Consider the following 24,136-nt stretch of genomic DNA (forward strand, 5'->3'; position numbering starts at 1 on the left):
GAGAGTGTGTGTGTGTATGTGTGTCACGCCCAGTCATAAACTCTGACTTCGGGTGCCTTCAGGCTATGCTTTTTTGTCTTTTTAATCCCAGTGTGGCGTCTTCTTGTTATTCCCTGCGTCTGCACCTGCATAATTTCTCTGGCAACACTGCCTCCTGCTGGACAGGAGGGGTTTGAACGGCCTTTGCTTAATGAGATTACTTTTCCCATTAGACCCCGGGCCTCACAACACTGGCACGTTAAAAGACACAGATCTTATACACCTGTTGTGTGGTCCCAGGGAGAAGTTGGCTTGGTTTATTTATTTTACTCATGGCCAGACGAACGAGTGTCGCACATGTGTGCCTGTGTCCATACAGAAGTGCTCTCTGTTTCTAAATGATTTCCGTTCCACGCAGCTGTCTAAAGACGGCTCTAAAATCTCAAGAATTTATTATCAACTTCTAATGCACATTAGGGGTCCTGGCTGCAGGGGATAATGTTTATCTGCTGTATTTATTCACTTTTGTATTTGCTGCTGTCCAGTAAATTCAGTTCTTGAGTGAATGTTATTGAGGTTGTTTATAACATGTATGTTTTTTTGTTTTTTTTTGCTGAGATAAAATATTAAGGTGACTCCATGGAAAAATTGCCAGTAAAAAGATATGATAACATATTTAGACACCTTTATATCATATGGTGAAGGGGTTTTGTTTTGCGCCGACATGTAGCGCCTTTGCGCTCGGGCGGCCCGAGTTTGAGTCCCGGCTCGTGGACCTTTCCCGATCCCATCCCCCGTCTCTCTCCCACCTCGTTTCCTATCATCTCTCTACTGTCCTGTCATAATAAAAGGAGAATCACCAAAAAAAACAATATACAAAAAAAAAAAACTACTCTTCTGAAGGTTTCATGTTCCCCAACATCATTGTTCACTCAGAACTCACAAGGAGTCTTTTGTCTTCAATAAAAGCTGAATGGTTTGGTGTGGTCTCTATAGCAAACCCATAAGAGACAGTAGAACACAGAACTCTTGTTTTGTCGCAGAGTAACAGGGTGGGGATGCAAAATTCAGTCTGACATGTACCGGAGGAACAAAATCTCAGAAGGGGAACTGTGTCGCTTACAAGAATCCCCACAATGCATCAGTCAACGGAGGCCGCCACACTCTGAAACGATCACCTGCTATCAAGATAAGAGTTTAATTTTAAGATGCAATATTTTAGTGTTTTGTTTGCACTGCCAGTGAGCGATGGTGTTTGATAAACAGTTTACAGTATTTTTCAAATGGATTTATGCATTATTGGATGCACGGAATTATATAAGCTATCATTCTCACCAAACATTTTTTAAATTGTATAACCTTCTAAATATAAAATACAATTTTTTTCTTTAATTTTTGTCTATGTTTTTGCAATGCATTTCCTATTTTTTACATGATAAATGTTTTATTCTTTTTGTGATTTATATAATTTTACTAATATCATTGCAAACTTTATACATAGCCCTCAAAACCAAACTATGGTATGCTTGTGGCACAGTTGCATGATTTATTAATGCCTTGCTGTGTTGAATCGCTATGTATGCATTCAACTGGAAAAAAAAAAGAGCTTTAAAAGAGTTTCAGATGGTAAATGAGATTATTATGCCATCACTGGAAAATTGACAGAACTGGAAAAAGAGGAAAGGGGTGTGACAGAAACGTAGCCATAAAAAGCGTCAGGTTATTTTATGAAGATCTATGATACTCAGCACAGCACTCAGATCTCTGAAGCTGTACAGGATGCATGTAAAGATCCCCATGCTTTGCCCTCATCCTTTCTGTGTGTATATATGTGTGTTTATATCCTGGGGGCTTGTTACCACATCAAGGTTCAGGAACAATGGACCCAGAGCGGATATCCTCCATATGGACAGGTGTGGTGAGAAAAACCTCATACCCTCTTTTTCTCTCTTCCTCTTTCGGTCTTTCTATCCATCTTTCCCTTTTGTATCTCTTTATTCCTCAGTGCATCATATCTTGCCTAATAGTCCTTTATCACTCATGTCCGACCAACAGTTCTGTACTCCCTTTTGCTAAAGTGGCCTTATTAGGATCAATGTGTTTTATTATTCTATTTGTTCAATAATCTACTTGTGGAAGACTAAGGGAGGGGTAAGACAGAGCCGATGGACAGATGAGGTTTGATTTTGAAGTCAGACAGGTGGGATGTAAACTGATATTTTTGTGCCCTCAACTGCTCACAACAGTTTCTTATCAGTTGCTGTTTTGTGGGGGAGAGGAGTGTGTGTGAGCACATTTGCATGAAATAAAGGAGAATGTGTTTGGCTTACTCAGAAGTCTGAGGGCAATTTTGTGAGGTAAATCTGATGCAGCTGTCATTTGGGAATCGAAATGGTTGATTTAGATATACGATTAGGGTAACTTTTACTAGTTCCAGTCCTCCTCGAGTTTTGTTAGGTAACATAATTAGACCAGTAGATGGCAACTAAATGATCTTCTTAATTTCATTAATTTAACTAATTCTTTCAAAAACACTGACCCATTCTGGAACTAAACAAGACTGTACTCATGAGTAAATCATTGAATTAATCTCTCATCCGATTGGTACAACCAAATCCCATGAAAAACCCATGTGTTGATTTAAGCCACACTATTTTCCCAATCCAGGCTGTTCATCTCAAGACGACTTTTTGTACATTTTTATGTCACTCTGCATCAAAATGATTTGATTTAAAGCTTTGTGAACTGCTTTCATTGGCAACTAGGATGTTTTCACCTTGAAAAGAGCTGACTGGTGAACTCCAACATTATTACAGACCTTTATAACAACATTTTAAAAGGACCACTGATTTTATACTCACAGAGTTTCTTTTCAAAAGCTTTATTTTTAGAGTTAGAAGTGAAAGAAGAAAAGAACAAGAGAGAGAGAGAGAGAGAGAGAGAGAGAGAGAGAGAAGTGGAATTACTTGGGGTTCATAGGTGGCACCAGCGTCCCTTCATTTTGTTTTCCATGACACTCTTTAATCAGCTCTCTGTTCTCCTTTTATGAAGTCATAAATCATTATCTGACTGCAGAGAAATAATTTCACCGCCTTTCTGCTTTGTAACCATAGCAGCTGGTCAATAAACTGCAACTTAAACACACTGTGTGTGTGTGTGTGTGTGTGTGTGTGTGTGTGTGTGTGTGTGTGTGTGTGTGTGTATTCTTCATGGCAACTTGAGATTCACTCATTCACAGCTTTAAAAGTGATGTTTTTCCTTTTAACAACCTAAAATCAAATGCGAGCAGCATTAATAATATATGCTTGGATTTAGAGGCCGAAAGTTACTCATGCAGACTCATTCTGTGTAATCTTCATCTTCAAAACTGACATTGTTAAACAACACTGCCATTTCATTTAGGGATTTTCAGCCACAAGACTGACTTCATATAACCACAACCACCAAAGAATGTGTAAGCACTGCCATTTTCAGAATAATACCATAACATAATACAGTTACAGTGTGTACACTGTAGGGGGGAGATGTTTCCAAAGCCATCAGAAGCCAGAAATGTTCTCAAATGGGCCTGGATATTTGTCATCATCTTTAGTTGTTGCATGTGTTGGAAATGATTTGGGAGGGGCAAAAACAGTTGTGTTGAAATAACCTTTAACCTCTTCACCCCTAGCTCAGGTTATGGGGTTCATAGAAGCAGATCTGTCCATAAACACACACACACACACACACACACACACACACACACACACACATATACACACACACAGAGAGAGAGAGATAGAGAGAGAGAGACAGAGAGAGAGAGAGAGAGAGAGAGAGTGAGTGAAATGAATGCACAGAGCTGAGGTCGATTTTGCTGGCAGATTAACTCACACATGCACACACTAGTACACATAGGAACTTTTGATTTGGAAAACGTGGTGGTCATGTCCAGTAGGACCCAGTGGACATCAAGCCTGTTGTGTAAGCTCACAAGAGACCCCTGAACTAACAGGGTTCAAAGAGAACATCTCTTTCTGCTCCAGATGAGTAACCGCCCCCTTCTCAGCAGCCAATCAGACATTGACTATCTCTTTTATACCAACGATCCAAACGCTTCTACACAGTCTTTTGAGCAATCGCCACGCTTGCTTCATCAGCACGCTGTGTGTAATTCTATTTTAACAGTCACTTCGGCACAGATCTACAGAGCAACGGTTCCGTAACATAAAGACATTTTAAATTAGCATTGCAAAACTGCATAACCACACACTTACATAAGTGCACAACTGGAGAACAATTACAGTGCTGAAACTTTGGCATGATGCACAGCAAAGAAGGACTGCTTGATAGTAAACTCAAGAACAGTTTACAACGGGTTTCTCTGAAATAAGTTTCTCTGTCCATGTTTACATGCATATAATTTTCTGATTAAGGTTCATATTCTGGTTAAACCTCTGTCATGAAAAATACTTCATGCTCCACATGTGTACTAAGCATAATCCACAGAAACAGACTTGTCTTTTCTTGCTATCCTGTTTCAGAAATGATTGCTTTTGCATTTATTTATTCAATTTTAGTAATTTTGCACAGCAAATCATTTCTGACTCTGACAACAACCCACAAAAACAAATTATATGCAAAAGGACATGTGGTGCTTACGGTGATCGTGATTTCACAGAGTAGAACATTTTCCTGGATCAACATCCTTGTTACAATCAACCAACCAGATTTGAGGGACAAGTTTACACTTAATGTCATGTTTAGCCTTTCAACAAGGGTTAGGTGCTTCTACATCATTCTTATTCACCTATCATTTCCCTCTGATTTTAGCGATAAGTTATGGATAGGGTTAGTTTAGGGGTAGGGATAGGGTTAGGGCTATGTTTTTGAACAGGAATGTCATTCCAGGATCAACAAAAGATGTTAATCCAGGAGCTAAATCACAGCGACTGGTGCTTACACCGATCTTATATTCACTTCTTTTAATGTTTGAAATGAGAAATGAGTTTCTTCAATAGCTTGAGTCTACACAACTGCCTGTATAACATATAATTGCTTGAAAATACAGAGATATAAATAAATATTGTTACAGTGGATATTCCAAATATCAAAACATCTGATTAATACAGATATATACTGTACCACCAAGTCTAAATTTAAATCTACCCTGCTGAAAAATCCAACATTGGTCACCAGGTATGTTTTGCATGCACAATGTCTTCACAAAGATGGCAATATCCGAAATCCTTGCCCTATTGGGGACATTTTTTGGTGATGTTATTTGAAAATATAAAAATACAGAAAGTTTTCTGTGATGGGTAGATTTAGGGTTAGGGGACAGAATATAGTTTGTACTGTATAAAAATCATTATGTCGATATGGAATGTCCCCATAAAACAAAAACCCATGTGTGTGTGTGTGTGTGTACAGGTTGTCTGACTATATGTCCCCACAAGGATAAAACCTGAGATCACCTACATTGTGGGGGCCAGCCAGCGGTCCCCATGAGGGAAATGGATTAATAAACATATTTAATAATGGATTTTTTTTTATTTTTTTTTTTTGAAAATGTAAAAATGCTGACATTTTCCTGTGATGGGTAGGTTTAGGGATTGGAGATAGAATATAAAGTTTGTACAGTATAAAAATTATTATGCCTATGGAGAGTCCCAACAAAGATAGCAAAACAGAGGATGGGTGTGTGTGTGTACATTGGAATCCAACATACATACAAGATTGGAATACAACACTGATGTTATGGTTTCACACTTCTCTCCTGTTTCTATCTCTCCACCTCTTTTTTATTTGCATTTATCTTTTCCTTCAGTGGCTGACCTAATACCATTTTATTGGTCTCTTGGGTAACCTTAAGAAAAGCATGATAATAATCCAGAAGACAGGTTAACTAACACACACACACACACACACACACACACACACACAGGTGATACAGATGAACTAATGATGGTAACCAGGGAGACAGACTAGTGGTGGGAAACTGAACAAAAGGAACATGTGACAAATGACAACTAACTGAAAAGTCCATGAACACAGATGGGATGGTGGCAGGATGAGGCGAAGGGATGGTGATGGCAGGACGACTGGATACTGGTGTGGTAAAGACCAGATGGTGAGACACAGGGATGGTGATGATGGGACGACAATCCCCTGGCAGCGACGGTGCTTGGCCGATGACACAGACCCAGAGGGAGGAGTCCAGGTGGTGACGAGGCTGGCGACAGCTGGGGAACGACCGACAGAGGCGTGGTAGATGGATCCGCAGGCGGAGAGCCGATGAACTCCAGCTGTATCGCTGGCTCTGGAGATCTCAGCGATGTCGTGGCAACGGCCGTCGAAGGCAGAGCCAGAGCACCCGAGGGCTGAGGTGGAGCCGGTGTGATGGAGGACAGGGGTGACGATGAGGGGAAGGAGGAACCTGCTGCAGTTGTAGGGGTGGAGGGACTGAGTGCAGCGGACAGACCGCAAGTCCGTGACAGAAGTGGTGTGACAACTGACCATCGGCTCGACGTCATAGCAGGGCTGGAGACATCCGGCAGCGGCTAGGCTGGAGGACTGACTGAGTTCTGGGGTGATGGAGGTGGTAAGGATCTTGACGGAATGATGGTGAGTAATACACAGTCTGTAGAGTCATTATTACTGTTCAGGAACAGTGATGATGAAGATACCGGGTGGGATAGGGTGGGAGTTGTTAATTCATCACTGAAGTTGATCAGCCAGTCCTCATTCGCCTTATTCATGACTCCCTCGTCCACTGTTGTCGTTGGCTCACACCCCTGGTCCTACTTGCCATGAGGCTCCACTTCCGGGGCAAGGGTCAGCTCGGTCATCTTCTCCTCAGGCTCTGGCTGACGTGTCACGGCGGGTGGTAGCTCTCCGTCTGCAGGGGGCACACACGAGTACTCCACGGTCGAGGGTGAAATTGGCTCTGGGTCTGGCTGTGTTCTGAATCGGGGCGCGACGCTCTCCAGGCACCTGATGACGGTCTCTTTCTAGTCCAATCCTGTGGTGTCTGGGAGGTCGATCTGGTGGTGGAACGTTGCCCCGATCCAGAACAGGGTCCTTAGGGTCTTGTTGTCCAGCGAGCTGGTGGCGGCAAGACACATAAAGTCCTAAACAAAAGAAAAAAGGTTAGGGCTCTCCTGAGCCAGGATGAGCATTATTGCCCTATTGTTCATATTGGGCAGTCTGATGTTCTGTCTCAGTGGGTTGCAGGAAGGCAGACAAAGAAGATAATTTCCAATACAATGTTTTAATAATGATCCAGAAGACAGGTAGACAGGCTGAGCAACACACACTTTCAAATAACAGAGATCAGACAAAGACAGAATGAACAGGAGGAGCTAAATAGCAACACAGATGATGGTAATTAATAGGACACAGGTGATACAGATGAACTAATGATGGTAACCAGGGAGACAGACTAGTGGCGGGAAACTGAACAAAGGAACATGTGACAAATGACAACTAACTGAAAAGTTCATGAACACAGTGGTGACAATCCCTTGGTACAATCTGGTATTATAGGTCAGTAATTCTGAATTAAATTCCCAGTGAAGTGCCTTGAAAAGCACAGCGTTTCATTCACGTCACAGCCAGGCAAAGCTGCATTTGACAGTTTGTGAAAGCCATAGTTGTATTAAAAATACTAATAGATACCATTCAACTTTAGATTTAATATGAAACTGTTATATATAAAACAAGATTATTTTAGTAAAGGTGATTATGTGTCATTTGAAAAGCTTGTAATTGATATCAGTGCATTATCTCTTGTGTTTGATCTCCTCCATAGCGCTTTAAAATACATTATTCTGTGTAGATTTCGAATAAGTCTACAATTTGTTGTGCTCTGTGCCAAGTCACGCATATATGATCCACTTTCTGTGCTTCTGTCTCTGCTGAGATTCGTGTGGCACTGCTGCAAAACCTGGTTTTGTTCACCCAAACTGAAAGCATTTACACTGCTTCAATCATTCACTGCTGCCTATATAGTGCACTGCCATTCACAAAATAGAAAACAGTAAAACATTTAGGGGGTTGGATGCTTTAGATTCAATAGAGTAGGCTATTTGATTGGACAGAAAATCTGATGAGAAGCTGAGGTGTGGAAGTGGAATGATGTAATCAAAATCATTTATCCGTATTGGTGGCAGAGAGAAACTGTTCATTTTAAATGCGTATATCTTTCAAATGCGAATTTTGTCATTGTTTTGGAGCACACTATTATACACTAGATAACATTAAGGCTATAGCCTATATGTTATAACATAATCAAACTAACAGCCAAAAAGTTTCCATTTTTATTTCATGGGGACTTTAATGCACTGCAATTAAAGGCTTATTGGGTAGGCTACACTGTTCTATTCTAACTGTGTAATAATTTTCCTTCAACTTCCCCCCACATTCAAAAGACATGCAGCATAGGTGACTTGGACACAGTAGATTGTCTGTGTGATAGATAGGTAATTGAAGAGAAACCAGTTCAATGCCGTTTTTATGGCGGTGTAATAGCGCCATCTAGTGAATAAAACGTTACTATTGATTATTATTATTAATTTGAGTGACTTTCCATGTACCTATTGCCAAATATGGTTAACGTCATCACTGTCTCCTGAAAAGTTTCCCAAAGAAAATGTTGATATCAAATCTCAGTAGTAACATGCATTAACAATATCAGAAAAAGCTATTGTCACATAGATATTTTCAACCAGTTACTGACATCTGCATTTCCATACAGCATGAAGTATCACAACTTACTGAGTGTAATTTAATCAGACTACATCTCAAGAGCAAGAGTGCTGTATAGGCCTAATAAAAAGCAGCATGGATGTGAATCACCAGTAAACAAGAGGCTGCAGAGAGGAGCAATACAAGAAGTGAAAGTCTCAGTGCAGTAATTCTATATCAGCCATGCTGTTTCTCGAATCAAATTAGATAAATAGAGCTAACATGTTATAATAAATGTAATATTAGTTAATGTGCACCTTTACAGCAAGAGTGTAGGATATGTCTTTATCAGGACTGCACATGCATACACATTCCTCCATGAGCAGAGAACCTGTCCCATCATGCTCAGCTGGACCAACGGTGCTTCCGACTTTAAAACAATAATAGGTGTGCCGTTTTAAGTCCCTTCTAAACTTACAGAGTAAAAGTGTCTACTAATGAAATACAGGCTATATCCAATGAGTGAAAAATGAATGAATGTCCACACTTTGCCAAAATGCAACAACAGATAAATAATGCAACAAAACAGACACGTTTTCTTAAAAGATTTAAAGTGAATGACTAGTCTAAGCCTTTTAATCATAATCATGGATTATAATAAAACATAAAACCAAAGAAAAGCATGACAGCACTGAGTGCAATTTTCTAACAATAGGCATATTATTCTTCAATTGGGTAAACTTGGGTTTTTGTAACCCAGAACAACGGAGAGAGAACATTCAACCTCATCAAACCAAGGACCTTCTTGAGGTCAGGCAACTGTGCCACCCTTTTAGATAGATCCTGTGGTGTCCATAGAACATGCAAAACTCATGCAAGCACTTTTGCAAACTGCTATGTCATTTTTATTTGGGCCCATTTGAAAAATCTAACTTTTAATTGTTAAGGATTAAGGAGCAAAGCAAGAAAAATAGGCTGCTGTTTGTTTGTGGTGCTCGGTGACTGTCTGTCTACAACTCTGTATAGCCTTATGGAACGTGCTGATGAGGTGTGATACCTGTGCGAGCAGGTGCGTGGAGGTATGGAAATACATACACTGCAGGCAGGACATGACTGAATGCCATAATTGGATGAAAAAAAATTTGTCCTGAGACTTTCACAGATGATATGTTTTTTTATGATAAATATATATATATATATATATATATATATATATATATATATATATATATATATATATAGACCACTTCTGTGATTGATTGATTGCTATCAGGATGGTCAGGGCAAAGAAAAATAAAATGAGGACTCTCATGAAATATTTTGCTGAAAAAGGAAAAACTAACCAATTTTATACATTCAAAAATGGTTTCAAAACTTTCAGTGTCAGGCAGAAAATGTTGTTTTTGGTCTTTTGACTATGGGTGTGTTACACTGTTATTCATAACTCAATGTCAACTCTTGTGTCATAGTTGTGTCACATAGTTGTGTCATAACTAACATTCTTACTACATGACATTTCAAAGCATTTCATTTATTTTTAAAGCTATATACAGTGGAAATTACATTTGTTGCCTATAAATTTGACCTAATTTGTCTATAACAAAGTTGACTTTTTTTGCAGAAATCTTTTATATCTTACAGGTTTAAGATCGGCAAATGTTGTACATTTAAAGTGTTTTATGAGTTTTGATGTATAAATAGTTAAATAAAAACTTGGCAATTCTGGAATGGGCCATATATGGTTAAAAAAAACATCACTGCCCCTGAAGAATCACGCCATGAGTAGCTAAGCAGAAATAAACTTAATCATTAACATGAAACATTAAAAACAAATAGCTGGTCTATAATAATCATCGTGATTATCCTACGTCAAGTGTGCATTTTTACACCTGGATCCTCCTCCCATCAATGCAAATGTGATATTTGTGCCCCTCTCGCCAAATAAGGGGTTTTGTCAGGCTTTCTGTCAAGATTCTGTCTTCCTTATAAGGGCGTTTTGTTCAGTCTCCACCTTCAAACTGCTCTGACTCACCTGAAATCTTTCATTTCATAAACATATCACTTTTATCTGACTTTCTTATCACAACTACAAAATATAAATAACAGGACGACAACAGGATATATACAACACAATCATTTTGTAATTAAAGGTGTTTGCAGTTGCGGACAACAGGTGGAAAGTCAGAAGTCATTCAGGACTGATCTGTTGCTGTTCTGAAGAGGGCGTGTTCATATCCGAGTCGCTTCCTTGATGTTTAGGCAACTACGCACTTCTCTCTACCGACTCAGAACAAGCGGCAGGAATGGTAAGTCTTCACACCGGGACAGTTTTATTTCAATATGCGTTTTGCATGCCGTTAAACCATTTGGTAAAAACTGTCTCTCGTTAATGCAATGCAGTTATTTGAATAGCAACTGTTCAAAACCGTAGGCTACATGTGCTACAGTGTGATAGCCTGCTAAACTCAATTTGAAACTGCATTCTGCTAATTCCTGCTTGTGATTTTCATGGTCTCTCATTGATTAACGAACTACATGGAATATTAATTTATTTACTGAAAAACCTAATCTGAATGAACTAGTGAATGAAAAGTGATGCTTTATAAATTTATTTTTTTTAGTTAATAACAATAATAACTTATTGGCATGTTGGTGAAACTGGGTGGAAAAGTCATTTCTATAAGCTGATTTTCTTATATTTATTTGTTGATTGTAATGATTCTATAGAGAATTATTTGGAGAGGACAGAAATTATTGGGCCACACCTAACATCAAGGTGTTCATATGTCATAAGGTCTGAGTAATGCTTATGAATTACTTGTAAGACATACTTAATGTGTTGTTATTTTGTGATTGAGCAGATTAGAATTACATATTATTGCTATTACTAGTGTTTTCAACAAGGGGTCTGTGGTCCCTTGGGTGTCCACCAAGTTATTCCACTGGGCCTGTGGAGAATATATAGCATACAGATATTAAGATTTCATGACATTTAGAACTATATCCTGACTTTCTAACTAATAATCATTTGACCATTATATAATGTAGTAATGGTAGTTAAAGAAAGTTGATTATATTTATACTAGTGGTCGGTGGTCGGTTCCTGGGTGAGCTGAAAGTCTGACTGGGTCTAGCAAGGTGGAAAACTTGTACTATTGTTGTATATAAAATTATAGACATGGACACTGTAATGGAAAGTGTTACCAAAATAATATTAAGATACATTCCTGAGTTTACTTAACCCACAGCGTCTTGAGGTGTAACTCGGCTTCTTGTTTCAACTTGTTTGAAAAGGAATGGAATGTGAAGGCCGCAAACTGGTTCAGATCTCATACCTTAAACTAAAGCATACATAAAGATGGGTAATGCCTATGGAATGAAGATTAAAAAGAATAAAAATTGTTTAGTTGTAGTCCTGTGTCTGCCTAATCTAATACAGATCATTTTATGAGGTTCATACAATGATCTGCTATGTGTTTCAATTGTGTCTTCCTCAAAGTCATCTGGAAGGAAATGCCATCTTACTTAATAGTTCAGTTGTATAGTTATCATTTCTACATGTTTTATCATTATTCTTTCCCTTATTTCACCCAGGCCTCAGGTGTAGCCATCAGTGATGAGGTGGTAACCCACTATGAAGCAATCAAGGTGCGCTTCCAAGGTGCCAACGAGAAAGAAAGGTTTAAATTAGTAATCATGCGTTTGAGTGAAGACCAAAAGAGCATCATAGTGGACCACGAAAACTGCCTGAGAGTCAAAGATGTGGAGAACACAGGGGACGTCTTTAAGACAGTCATCAGTAAGCTTCCTTCCAAAGAGTGCCGCTACGCCCTGTACGACTGCACCTATATGAACAAGGAGAGTGTGAAGGAGGACCTGGTCTTCATCTTTTCGTAAGAGGCACTTGTAACTCTGATTAATCTACTTTTGCAGGCTTGTGTTCTGTGTGGCTGTTTGCTTGTGATATTAATATTAGTGATATTAGTAAGAATAGTGAATCATGCCAATTCGATAAGCTACTCTTACAATAAGTGCACATATTTTGGCTGTAACTTTGTCAGTCGTCAAGAATGTCTCTTATTGTTGACATTTGAAAGTGAGTTTTGGTGGGAACTTGAGCACCCAGCAGAAAAACACAGAAATATAACATCAGCTCATAGGGGCTTTTTACACAGAATGGCAGAATGTGTGTTTTGCTTTTAAAAAGATTAGCCCCTGCTCAATTGTATTAAACTGCTAATTATATGAAAATAAAGCTGAGTTTTTAAATATATTTAAATATATAAAATGTAGGGCTGGTGCGGGACATGGTGCAGCTGTCAAAGACGTCCATTTAGCACATGTTTTTATATAAAAACAATAAAAAAGCAACACAGTGGAACACCATGCATTTGGTGTGAAGCAGCCATAAGGACAGCACATTTTCCTAACTTTTTACAAATTTTCACCATCTTGCTTTTGTGTCTCTTTATTGTACAGTGCCCCTGAGGACGCCCCCATGAGGAATAAAATGGTCTATGCAAGTTCAAAGTCTGCTGTCAAGGCCAAAATGCCAGGTTGGTTATTGTCCTTTTAATGTTATAATGAATATTTCAAATTATTTTTAAAGCGTTATTCTTACCGTACACATGGTTCCAAAGCAGTTTTACAGAAAAAGGAAAACTAAAAAGTTTTAAATAACATATATGCTGCTTTTTTTTTTCTCTCCACAGGTTTGAAATTTGAGTGGCAAATTAATGACCACGCAGACAAAGAAGCATCAAGTCTTGTGGAGAAACTTGGTGGGCGGGATGTAGTAAAGTCTTTGGAGGGGAAAAGTGTGTAAAATTACACCAATGAGACCACTGACCCAACACCCCACTATCAGCCTTTTGGTCAAAACGAAAGATTTTTACCTCTGAGAAATGTGTTTTTGGGCAATAATTAATAATAAACTTTGTATTTCATTGGAACCAGTATTTGTATGTCATTTGATCAAGTGAGAAAAACCCATATTTATCAATTTACATTAATGATCATTATTAAAAAAATAATAAAACTGTTTACAATAACAAACCATCAAATATAGTATAGTGACATCCAAAATCCCATGCCGGAAATTACAATAGGACTGTTACCTACAGCAGCAATGTGTACTTGAAAAATAAAATCAAGTGATTTTCAAAAACTTTGAATGTGTGTGTCTCAACTCATAATGTTTTACAAAAGATACCAAAAACTTTAACACAGTTTGTGTCATATTGGGCATTATAAAATGTTAATCCAAAGTATTTTTTGAATTCCAAATCCAGATGCATCTTTGCAGAAATGAACAGCCTTTTTGAAACATTGAAAGCCATAATGCTGTTTATTAATTATCAAACTTATACAGTGGTGTTGAAGCCAGCTACAGAGAGGGCATTCCAAATGCTGTTCTCATGTACCATACAATTATGCATACTCATTCACTTACAAGTAATTAATTGCACTAGTTGATGTACGAATAACATACATACAGTTTCCCTTTTAACACTGACATCAGGAGGAGATGCGAGAACACTAAGAATATATAAGGCAGTTGATGAATCATTTCTGACATAGAAGGTTTAAGCTGGAATGTAAAGTGAAAATAGTTCCAGCACACCTCCTAAATAAAAATGTTTGCACAAGTTAGATTTCTCGAAAGTCTTTATACATTTTCTACCATGGCAAAAAAAAAAATTCAGGAATGCTTAATTTTGGTCATCTTAAGGCAATTTTTGGCAAAACGTTTTGTTTTCCACCTCAAACAGAAGTGCCTTGCTTCATCTCTCCATCACCCTCCTGGAAATCGAAGCACATAAACAACATTAACAAAGACATGCAGCTATTCATGCTACTATATAAACTTTTTATGTATAATGTTTTTACTTTGTCTTGCAATTGATCCTGCAGGGTTCTGACTTTCTCTTTCTCTTTGGCAAGTTGATCCTGACTGTTTCTCAGCAGCTGCTGGAGTTTGGTGGCTGCCTGGCCCAAATCTTTGGTCAGGATTTAGACCGTACTACTGAGACAGCTCTGATTAGAGTCACAAATGACTTGCTCTTATCATCCGATCGTGGTTGTATCTCTCTATTAGATCAGTGTTACTTGATCTTAGTGCTGCATTTGATACCATTAACCAGAACATTATTTTAAATAGATTCTAAAATTATGTTGGCATTAGTGGAATTGCATTAGCATGGTTTAAATCATACTTATTTGACCATTATCAGTTTGTAGCAGTAAATGAAGAGATGTCTTATCAAAAGTTCAGTATGGCGTACGACAAGGCTCAGTGCTAGGACCGCTGCTGTTCACTCTGTACATGCTATCCTTAGGAGATATCATTAGGAAGCATGGCATTAGTTTTCACTGTTATGCTGACGATACTCAGCTCTATATTTCTTCACGCCCTGACGAAACTTACCAATTCACAAAATTAACGGAATGCATAGCTGATATAAAAAAATTGGATGACTAGTAATTTCCTACTACTTATTTCTGAAAAAACAGATTCTAATTATTGGACAAAAAACTTCCTCACGTAATAACCTAGAATACTGTCTAACACTTGATGGCTGCTCTGTCAAGTCTTCGTTGTCGGTTAGGAACCTTGGTGTGCTCTTTGATACCAATCTTTCATTTGAAAGTCACTGGTCTAGTATCTGTAAAACCGCATTTTTCCATCTTAAAAATGTATCTAAATTACATCATATGCTCTCAATGACAAATGCGGAACAATTAGTTCATGCGTTCATGACCTCAAGGCTAGATTATTGTAATGCTCTACTGGGTGGTTGCCCTGCACGCTTAATAAACAAACTACAGCTGGCTAAAAACACAGCAGCTCGAGTTCTTACCAGAACCAGAAAGTATGACCATATCAGCCCGGTTCTGTCAACACTGCATTGGCTCCCTATTAAACATCGTATACATTTTAAAATATCGCTGATTACGTACAAAGCACTAAATGGTTTAGCTCCCCAGTACTTGAGCGAGCTCTTAACACATTATAGTCCGTCACGTCTATTGCGATCTCAAAATTCCAGCCAGCTGATAATACCTAGAATATCAAAATTGACTGCTGGCGGTAGATCCTTTTCCTATTTAGCACCAAAACTTTGGAACAGTCTTCCTAACATTGTCCGGGAAGCAGACACACTCTGTCAGTTCAAATCTAAACTAAAAACACATCTCTTTGACCTAGCATACACATAACACATTATAGACTTCTATAATTCAAAGTTAGGCTGCATAGATTAGCTCACCCGGAACCGGGAACACTTCCCATAACTCCTGATGTACTTGTTACATCATAAGAAGGATGCCGTCTACGCTAATATTAGTCTCTCTGTTTATCCCGAGGTTTACAGCAGTCCGTCAGGTCCAGGTCGTATCCGATCTGATGAAGGACCTGCGCCTGGACATGACGACAATGCAGTCCTGAAGTGTCAACTAGTCTCTCCCCTGTGAAGGCCTCCTTCCCTTCCCTTTACCTCTGTACAGATAAAACGTTTGTTGGGATATTTCCGGTTCACGTGGCTACGCGGAAGTGCTAAAAAATTCTGTATTATAAATTTTTCAAGGCTTGTACCTTGGATCCTATTTCATGATTTGCGTTCTCCAGCCATCAGGCACTGTTTTGTGCAAATGAGCGGCCGGATTGCATTAAGGGTTTTCTGTTAGAATGGTGTCGTCTTAGCGGCCCCTAAGTTAATAACTAATGATCGTTGCGATGGAAGTGAATCAATCAAAACTACCTTAAGATGGACAATAACTTTATTCTAGAGCTGATATAAAGCCAAAACAATCTCTGTTACTTTAATTTCCTACTATCACTGTAAAGCTGCTTTGAAACAATCTATATTGTTAAAAGTGCTATATAAATGATGGTGACTTGACTTGACAAAGGATAATGGGTGTAAACCCTTAGCAAATATTTGGATTTCAAAGGAAACCAACCTGTGAAAGTTCCTCCCTCTGTTTCTGTGCCTCCATCATGGCCACACTCAGCTGTCTTTCAGATTCTGCTAAAACCTGCTTCAACTGAAAACAAACAAACCAACTGTTAAATGGCAGAGCAGAACGAGCCACAAGTAAGTCATGTGTTACGTATCAGAAGCTCAAGACCTATTCACAACGTCAGATGAAATTAAACTGCATGTATATCAACCCATCAAACTCTTATTAATAAGACATTTAATAATGGATTGAATGACGAAGATGACTTTGTTTTGCTTTGTATCTCATATTGTGTTTTAGTGAATAGGCCTTTAGGCAGGAGTGTGCGCTCACGTGCGTCATCTCTTCAGATTGACTCTGACTGTCAGTGGAAGCTGACTGCAGCTGTTTCTCCACCTGGGCCTCAAGTAGCAATACTTTCTCCTCCAGCTGCACTCAGGGAAAAAACATGGAAAGATAAGGGAACAGATTCACTGAGAAATATTGAGAGCAGTCATAAATGTAATTCTTTACATACACTTGGTTTAAACTACTGAAGTAGCATAAAACAAAACATTAGCTTGTTTTGTGTATAAATGCAGGTTATCTGAAGTGTTTTTCAAATCAAATTTACCAGCACAAATAAAATAATACCGTATGTCCATCCAGAACAAACCGATACATTTCAAAATAAATCATATAAATCATAATCATATATATATATATATATATATATATATATATATATATATATATATATATATATATATATATATATCATATAATCATATATATCACAACACAACCATTTTGTAATTAAATGTGTATATTAAATGCATATACTTTGTTGCTCGAAATAAACTTCAATCAATCAATCAATCAATATCCGCGTGCTCCTGAGTCGCTTCCTTTTAAGGGCAACTACACACTTCTCTCTTCCCCCTCAGAACAAGCGGCAGGAATGGTAAGTTACCACACCGGGTCAGTTTTCTTCAGTGTGTGTTTTGCATGCCGTGAAACCATTTGCTGAAAACTGTCTCTCGTTAATGCAATGCAATTATTTGAATTACAACTGTTCAAAATCGTAGGCTACATGTGCTACAGTGTGATAGCCTGCTAAACTCAATCTTATTTGAAACTGCATTCTGCTAATTCCTGCTTGTGATTTCCACGGTCTCATTGATTAACGAACTACATGGAATATTTATTTATTTACTGAAAAACCTAATCTGAACGAATTAGTGAAGGAAACAGGTGATGGTGTATACATTTATTTTTTAGTTAACAACAACAACAACACCTATAACAATAAAAAAAAAAAATGATTGGCATGTTGGTGAAACTGGGTGGAAAAGTCATTTCTATAGGCTGATTTTCCTATTGATTGATTGTAATGATTTTATAGAGAATTATTTGGAGAGGACAGAAAGTATTGGGCAACACCTTACATCAAAGTTTTCATATGTCATAAGGTCTGAGTAATGCTTATGAACTACTTGTAAGACCTACTCAATGTGTTGTTATTTTGTATCAGATACATTCCTGAGTTTACTTAACCCACAGTGTCTTGAGGTAACAAGAACTCGGAACTTGTTTGTAAAGGAATGGAATGTGAAGGCCGCAAACTGGTTCAGATTTCCATCTCATATCTCAAACTGAAGCATATATAAATATGGGTAATAGAATGTAGATTAAAAAGAATAAAAATAGTTTAGTTGTAGTCCTGTGTCTGCCTAATCTATAGATAATTTTATGAGGTTCATACAATGATCTGCTATGTGTTTCAATTGTGTCTTCCTCGAAGTCATCTGGAAGGAAATGCCATCTTACTTAACAGTCCAATTGTATATCACTTCTGCATGTTCTATCATTATTCTTTCCTTTATTTCACCCAGGCCTCACGTGTAGTCATCAGTAATGAGGTGATAGACCTCTTCAATTTTTTGAATTTCTGGTATTCATTGCAATAATGATATCAACGACGATATAAATATAGTACCATTCACTACTGTTTTTGGCATGATAGCTGCATTTTGAGAGCCTCAGAAACACAAACATTGATATGAAGTAAAATGTATCCATCAAATAGGCTCTTATAATATACAAATTAAAAATCCAAACACCAGCCCTTGCAGAAATGGAAAAGTTGCTGATATACATTTCTTCTGTAAAAGTGCAGATATTGTTTAAATAGTGCAACTGTACTGGAAAACGTCACACAATAATAATTACACACAATAATAATTCAAATCAATTACAAGTTTGAAATGTAAACACAGATTCTGCTGGTTTCATGAATATGAATCTTGCGTATGGGATCAATATCCCGTCAAAAGTATTGCGGTCAAATCAAATCAAAATTGTAAAAAACGCATGTAAAAATATATATCATAAAATGAAAAAAATAATGCAAAATTATCAGAATAGCAAACAACGTGTCATGGATCAAAATATAAGCGTGAATCAGAAAATAACAAGCATGAATAAAAATTTTAAACATTAAAAATTTTGCACAAAACTTATGTTCATGTTTTCTTAAATATGTTTTCCTTGGTTTTATTACTGTGTACTTTGTGCTCTCTTACATTTTCTGCTCATATTTTACTCTTCTGTACACTTGTGCTGTTTTTCTCTTCAGTCTTCTTTCCACGTTCTGCGCTTGCTTTTCCAAATGTTGCAGTTCGAGTTTCATGTAAATTAAGGCGGGTTTAAGCATCACCATTGGTTCACCAGTTCTAGATTGACAGCTCCTACTCTAGCCAATCAATCAAAGAGGGGAGTTTACGTCACTCCAATCCTCACTGAGTAGGTACTTAATTTCAATAAGTACTTACTTAACGAGCGCTAAAAGAGTTAGGTACTATATAGCCTGATCTTGTTAAGTATGTATGCAAACCGTAGCCTATACATCATCCGCCATGTTGACGTTATGATGTGACCTACAACGTTATCACAAGCGCAACAACTTCAAAGATATGAGCGACAGGTTTAACTCATCTATCTGTAATATCTATTGATGAAACTTGCTCACTGTGGTCTTGTTGAAGAAACAGCTGCCCATTTATTTATTGATTGTAGTAACCAATAAATTATGGGTTGATTTTAAGTTTTTAACCCACAGTTTTATCCTTAAAGATATTATTTTTTATTATGAAACCCCCAAATCATCATCTGGCTCAAAACCAGACCCATAGCGGTAAACTTGAGGAACGCCCATCAACGTATAAATGAGGGGAGGCGTCGCGACACCACGCTTCAGTCGTGTCGCAAAAGTGGATCCGTACCATAACGAAATGATGTGTTTTTAAAACATTTGCTCGAAACCAACCTAACTTCTTCCCTCTCGAATTGTGAAATTTGGAGGGAGAAATGATGTGTATAAATATGAATTTAGTTGGGCAGTAATGAATCGAAAACAGAGAAGGATCATTGTAGCTGCTCTGCTCTACCTCCGGAGGAAGAAGCTACGTCGTCTCACCACTGGGTTCACCCTATCCGGAGTGAAGTTGCCCGGCGAGAGACTTCCCCCGGTCTCCATCTGCTCTTCTTCTATTGGATAGTCACATTCAACGGATTAATTTGCATAAAGCTGGGCATCAGCCAGCTTTTTGACGCGCAGTGCCGCCTTCCCGGGATGCTTTGCAGGCACGTTAAAGTCGCTTGACGTCACCCATAGGAATAAAGTGGATTGCGGCGCGACAGAAGTGTCGCACAGACAAGTGGATCCATAAACACGGAGAGCTCTCAACAAAGTGACGGCGAGTCGTGCGCCTCACACTAGTGTTTACTGTGTGTCAAAGATTCATTGGTTCGTTTCACTGGGATGAACTAAAACAGTGCGCTTTATGGACTGACAGAGCGAAACTCTCAAGCGCTAGTGAAAATATACAGTGAGGAAAATAAGTATTTGAACACCCTGCTATTTTGCAAGGTTTCCCACTTGGAAATCATGGAGGGGTCTGAAATTATCATCGTAGGTGCATGTCCACTGTTAGAGACATAATCAAAAAAAAAAAATCCAGAAATCACAATATATGATTTTTTAACTATTTATTTGTATGATACAGCTTTCTTATCTTTTTAAAATTCTTATCATGAGGAGAATTTTTACCGGTATAAATCGCAAACGTCTCCAGTTACTATCGAAACCTCGGTGAGGCGGGAACGAAACATTGCATCAGCTATGACACTGCGGGAACTCCTCCTTTCTGCACTTTTGGCTACTTTGGCCACTTTTGGCTAACACCAGCTTGGAACAGCTGGCCAATTGTCACGAAGTATGCAAATACTGATAGGCTCGCAGGCAGTATAAAATGCATGGGCGTGACAATTGACCTATCGGTAAGCCCCGCCCCCCTTAGTTACTGTTGCGAACTCGGACAAACAAACGGAGTTGCTAACCGTCTTACAATGACAGCTGTCAGTGTGAAAACCTTGTCCCAATATGTTTTTGATACATTTTGGACACAGAAGGACCACCTCTCGTCGATGAGATTTCAAGTGGGACTTGAATATGCCATGGAGGGATATATATATAAAAGATTTTAAAATAAATATGGTGGGTAAAAAGATTAATTTGGAAGCGAGGGTTTACAGATCACAATGCAAGTGGGAGAAGCCTCATGTTACGGTCGTCACGATCGCAGACGACAACATCCAGAATCAACACTGTTCATGTACCGTTGAATGTCTTTATTTGGATTGGGGTTGAATCCTTAGGGAACCAGGTTACTGCGCCCACATCAGTGGTAAATTAACATGGCTTCAGTTGCAGATAATTGGTCCATTCGTGCAAATCTTATCACACTTTTGAAAGGCGCTGGTGAACGTGCGCGCAGTACGGTAATTAAAACATGAATACCCATACCCATCCTCTCAGGATACCTGGAACCAGTGTTACAAGTACCCCAGACACCTTGTTTTACCATTTTTGTAGCATAAACAATCAAAACGATAAAAGCATCGGATCTTCCAATGTTTCTCTATGGCGCTAGAACCTAAAGTTGTCCGAGTTCCAGTCCCCTTGCAACTGTTACTTAACTGCCATTGGCTCATCTGTGTTCGAAGGGAGGGGCTTACCGACAGGTCACTTTCGTCGGAATCACGACTGAGCGCTTGCACAGCTTATCGAACAGCGAACACAGCGGCTAATGCAATGTCTCGTTCCCGCCTCTCAGGGAACCAAGGTTACGATAGTAACCGGTGACGTTCCCTTTCGAGAGTGGTAACTCAACATTGCGTCAGCTATGACGCTGTGGGAACTATATTAAATCCCGCCGTGAGAGTAGTGAAGATAAGCATGAAGAAAATGGGGCCAAGCTACACCAGCCACGGAAGAAAAAACAACAGTCGCCAATAGCCGCACCGCTAGGAGTGTTCACATCTGAGAGGCGAAGCTAGACCAGTGAAACATCAGCTCCGACCCCATCAAACTTTGCATATTCAACACAATGAAAGTGAAGGCTGCTCTGAAACCAGGGCAGACACAACACAATAAGCACTCAATGCATGAAAGTAAAACACAGTGTCAACAGCGGTAGCGATAACAACTGTGTTAACACTAGCAGCAGGTCCCAACGTAAGTGAGGAACAAAGTATACACAGAGCCAACAGCAACTGTCAAACACTAGAACAGTTCTCAATATATGAGTGAGGAAATTAACTCACCAAAGCACTTGACACGCCACAGACGTGCATTCAGCATGTAAAATCTGGCAAAGGTGTTCAAAGACCAACCTGCAGCAAAGCATGTATCCTGAATACATACCTCTAGACCAGGCCCACGAAGAGGCAACAGCCCTCGTTGAATGAGCTCATTTGTTAAGGGGACAATCCTTCCCCTGGCACACAATCCAGTGAGAAAGTCTCTGTTTTGAGACAGTTCACGTCTTTTTCCCTTAGTACAGCCAGCAAAGCACACGAAAAGCTGGACCGACTGAAGGAAGGAGGCAGCGATTCACATACATTCGCAAAGCCCCATCAGCATTACGCGAGGATGACAGCTCAGCAGATAAAGCGAGCAGAGAAATGACGTGCTTTGAAGGGTGTAGAGAGAGACTTGGGTACATAGCCCCGCCGGAGAGTAACACTGCAGTTGCTGGGTCTGAAAAAGATAATAATCACCGTCCACGAGAACGCGTGCAAGTCCCCAATGTGCTTAGCTGAAGCAAGGGCAAGGAGCCGAGCCGTTTTTAGGGAGAGCTCCTTAACAGCAATCGAAACCAAGGGCTTGAAAGGCGGTAGAGATTGAGCCCTCTAAACTAGAGCTAGATCCCACGGTGGCACTGACGGCGGCCGTGAAGGACATAATCTCCTCGCTCCCCTGAGAAATTTGGCCACCAGAGCATGCCTTCCATTCGACTGTCCATAACCGGGGAACGCAACGAAGCAATAGTGGCCACGTATCCCTTCAGCGTGGGTGCAAACTCCCGCTATTTTCCAGTCTGTGTTGCAGGAAGCGTCAAACATCCGACACAGGGGAGATCACCAGGTCGACATCAATATCCTGGAACCATTTAGCAATCATTTCAATTCAGTATCGCATCAGCTTGACGCTGCGGGAACAGAATCAATCCTGCCGTGCGAAGACCCATTCCTCCTGAAGACCCATCAACCGAGCTTGTGAAGTGCTCAGTTGATGGCTCTTAGGTCCAGTATCGGACGGAGTCCTCCATCCAGCAGCCACGGTGAAATGCCCGGAATAACTCTCCACGCGTCTAGAAAATGACACAGCGGCCGTATTAGTTCTATGGCCGCTGTTGCCAGTGTGTGTAGACTGGAGCCTTGCCCCAGCGAGGCTAAACGCACTGGCGGAGGGACGGCATGTGAAGGGCAGGCTGGCTGCCAAACTGGCACGAGCGGTGTCGTGCACTGCGGGGGAACATTGGCACTCTTGTTTTTTTCCATCGGGAGGCCACTATAGGCATGGACTGCGACTCCGGACTGCTCTGGGGCAGGGCGAGTGACACAGTGTTGAGTGTATGAGGAGGAAAAGGCTCTTTGTGTGAAGTGATATGTGTTTTTATTGTGGAACTCACCCAAACACTGGAAATGTCACCTGCAGGAACAGAGGGGACATGACACAGAACAAGGCGCTTGGGGGCAGGGCCTTCAACCAACTCTCCACCCCCTTTTGGATGGTCCGTAGGACAAAGGCTTGGCAGCAGAGGACGGCGCGCCATAGCGATGCGGACTTCTCCTCAGTCCGTGACACTTCTTTTCTGGTCCCGCCCACTACCTACGGCGACGCAGCCACTCCTTTAAGCAGCCTGGCAGCGGCCCGACTGGAGATTCCTGGGAGGAGTTCCTGCAGTGTTATGTTGAGTTATCACTCTCAAAAGGGAACAATAATATATCGCCCATCCCTAGCAGCAGTGTGTCCTTAAAATCATGTGATTCTCAAAAACTTTGAATGTGTCTCAACTCGTAATTTTTTACAAAAGATACCAAAAACTTTAATACAGTTTGTCATGTTGGACATTATAAAACGTTTATCCAAAGTATTTTTTGAATTCTAAATCCAGATGCATCTATGCCGAAATGAACAGCC

General features: G+C 39.6%; 2 protein-coding genes across 3 annotated transcripts; one reads left to right on the forward strand and one right to left on the reverse strand.

Moving 5' to 3' along the window:
• Positions 1–10,624: 10,624 nt before the first annotated feature.
• cfl1l (cofilin 1 (non-muscle), like) lies at positions 10,625–13,598 on the forward strand. The gene is made up of 4 exons (XM_084092590.1): positions 10,625–10,952; positions 12,241–12,539; positions 13,126–13,202; positions 13,359–13,598. Exons 1-4 carry the CDS (start codon positions 10,950–10,952, stop codon positions 13,469–13,471), a joined length of 492 nt encoding a protein of 163 aa, XP_083948716.1. The 5' UTR covers positions 10,625–10,949; the 3' UTR covers positions 13,472–13,598.
• Positions 13,599–13,968: 370 nt separating this feature from the next.
• On the reverse strand, positions 13,969–23,880 carry LOC311069427 (uncharacterized protein). Of its 2 annotated transcripts, none has more exons than XR_014603519.1 (4): positions 22,355–23,380; positions 16,942–17,037; positions 16,609–16,692; positions 13,969–14,448 (listed from the first exon to the last, which is right to left on the reverse strand). XR_014603519.1 is itself a non-coding variant. In XM_084092591.1 (4 exons), the coding sequence occupies exons 1-4, from the start codon at positions 23,766–23,768 to the stop codon at positions 14,410–14,412; spliced, it is 363 nt and encodes a 120-aa protein (XP_083948717.1). In that variant the 5' UTR covers positions 23,769–23,880; the 3' UTR covers positions 13,971–14,409. The 2 variants fall into 2 exon arrangements, 1 of the variants encoding a protein (XP_083948717.1); XM_084092591.1 differs by lacking the exon at positions 22,355–23,380 and adding an exon at positions 23,625–23,880 and having other exon boundaries at positions 13,971–14,448.
• Between the last annotated feature and the right edge of the window lie 256 nt (positions 23,881–24,136).

Source organism: Abramis brama (genome assembly GCF_963993115.1).
Source record: "Abramis brama genome assembly, chromosome: 19".
Lineage (NCBI taxonomy): Eukaryota > Metazoa > Chordata > Actinopteri > Cypriniformes > Leuciscidae > Abramis > Abramis brama.

Excerpts from the sequence above, each read along its gene's own strand:
- cfl1l (XM_084092590.1), top strand. Across the intron at positions 12,540-13,125 it reads GACCTGGTCTTCATCTTTTC|TGCCCCTGAGGACGCCCCCA; the intron begins GTAAGAGGCACT and ends TTTATTGTACAG. Across the intron at positions 13,203-13,358 it reads TGTCAAGGCCAAAATGCCAG|GTTTGAAATTTGAGTGGCAA; the intron begins GTTGGTTATTGT and ends TTCTCTCCACAG.
- LOC311069427 (XM_084092591.1), bottom strand. The coding sequence starts at position 23,768 with ATGGCGCGCCGTCCTCTGCTGCCAAGCCTTTGTCCTACGGACCATCCA. Across the intron at positions 17,038-23,624 it reads GTGACATTTCCAGTGTTTGG|CTGGAGGAGAAAGTATTGCT; the intron begins GTGAGTTCCACA and ends CCCTGAGTGCAG. Across the intron at positions 14,449-16,608 it reads AGAGGGAGGAACTTTCACAG|GAGGGTGATGGAGAGATGAA; the intron begins GTTGGTTTCCTT and ends TTCGATTTCCAG.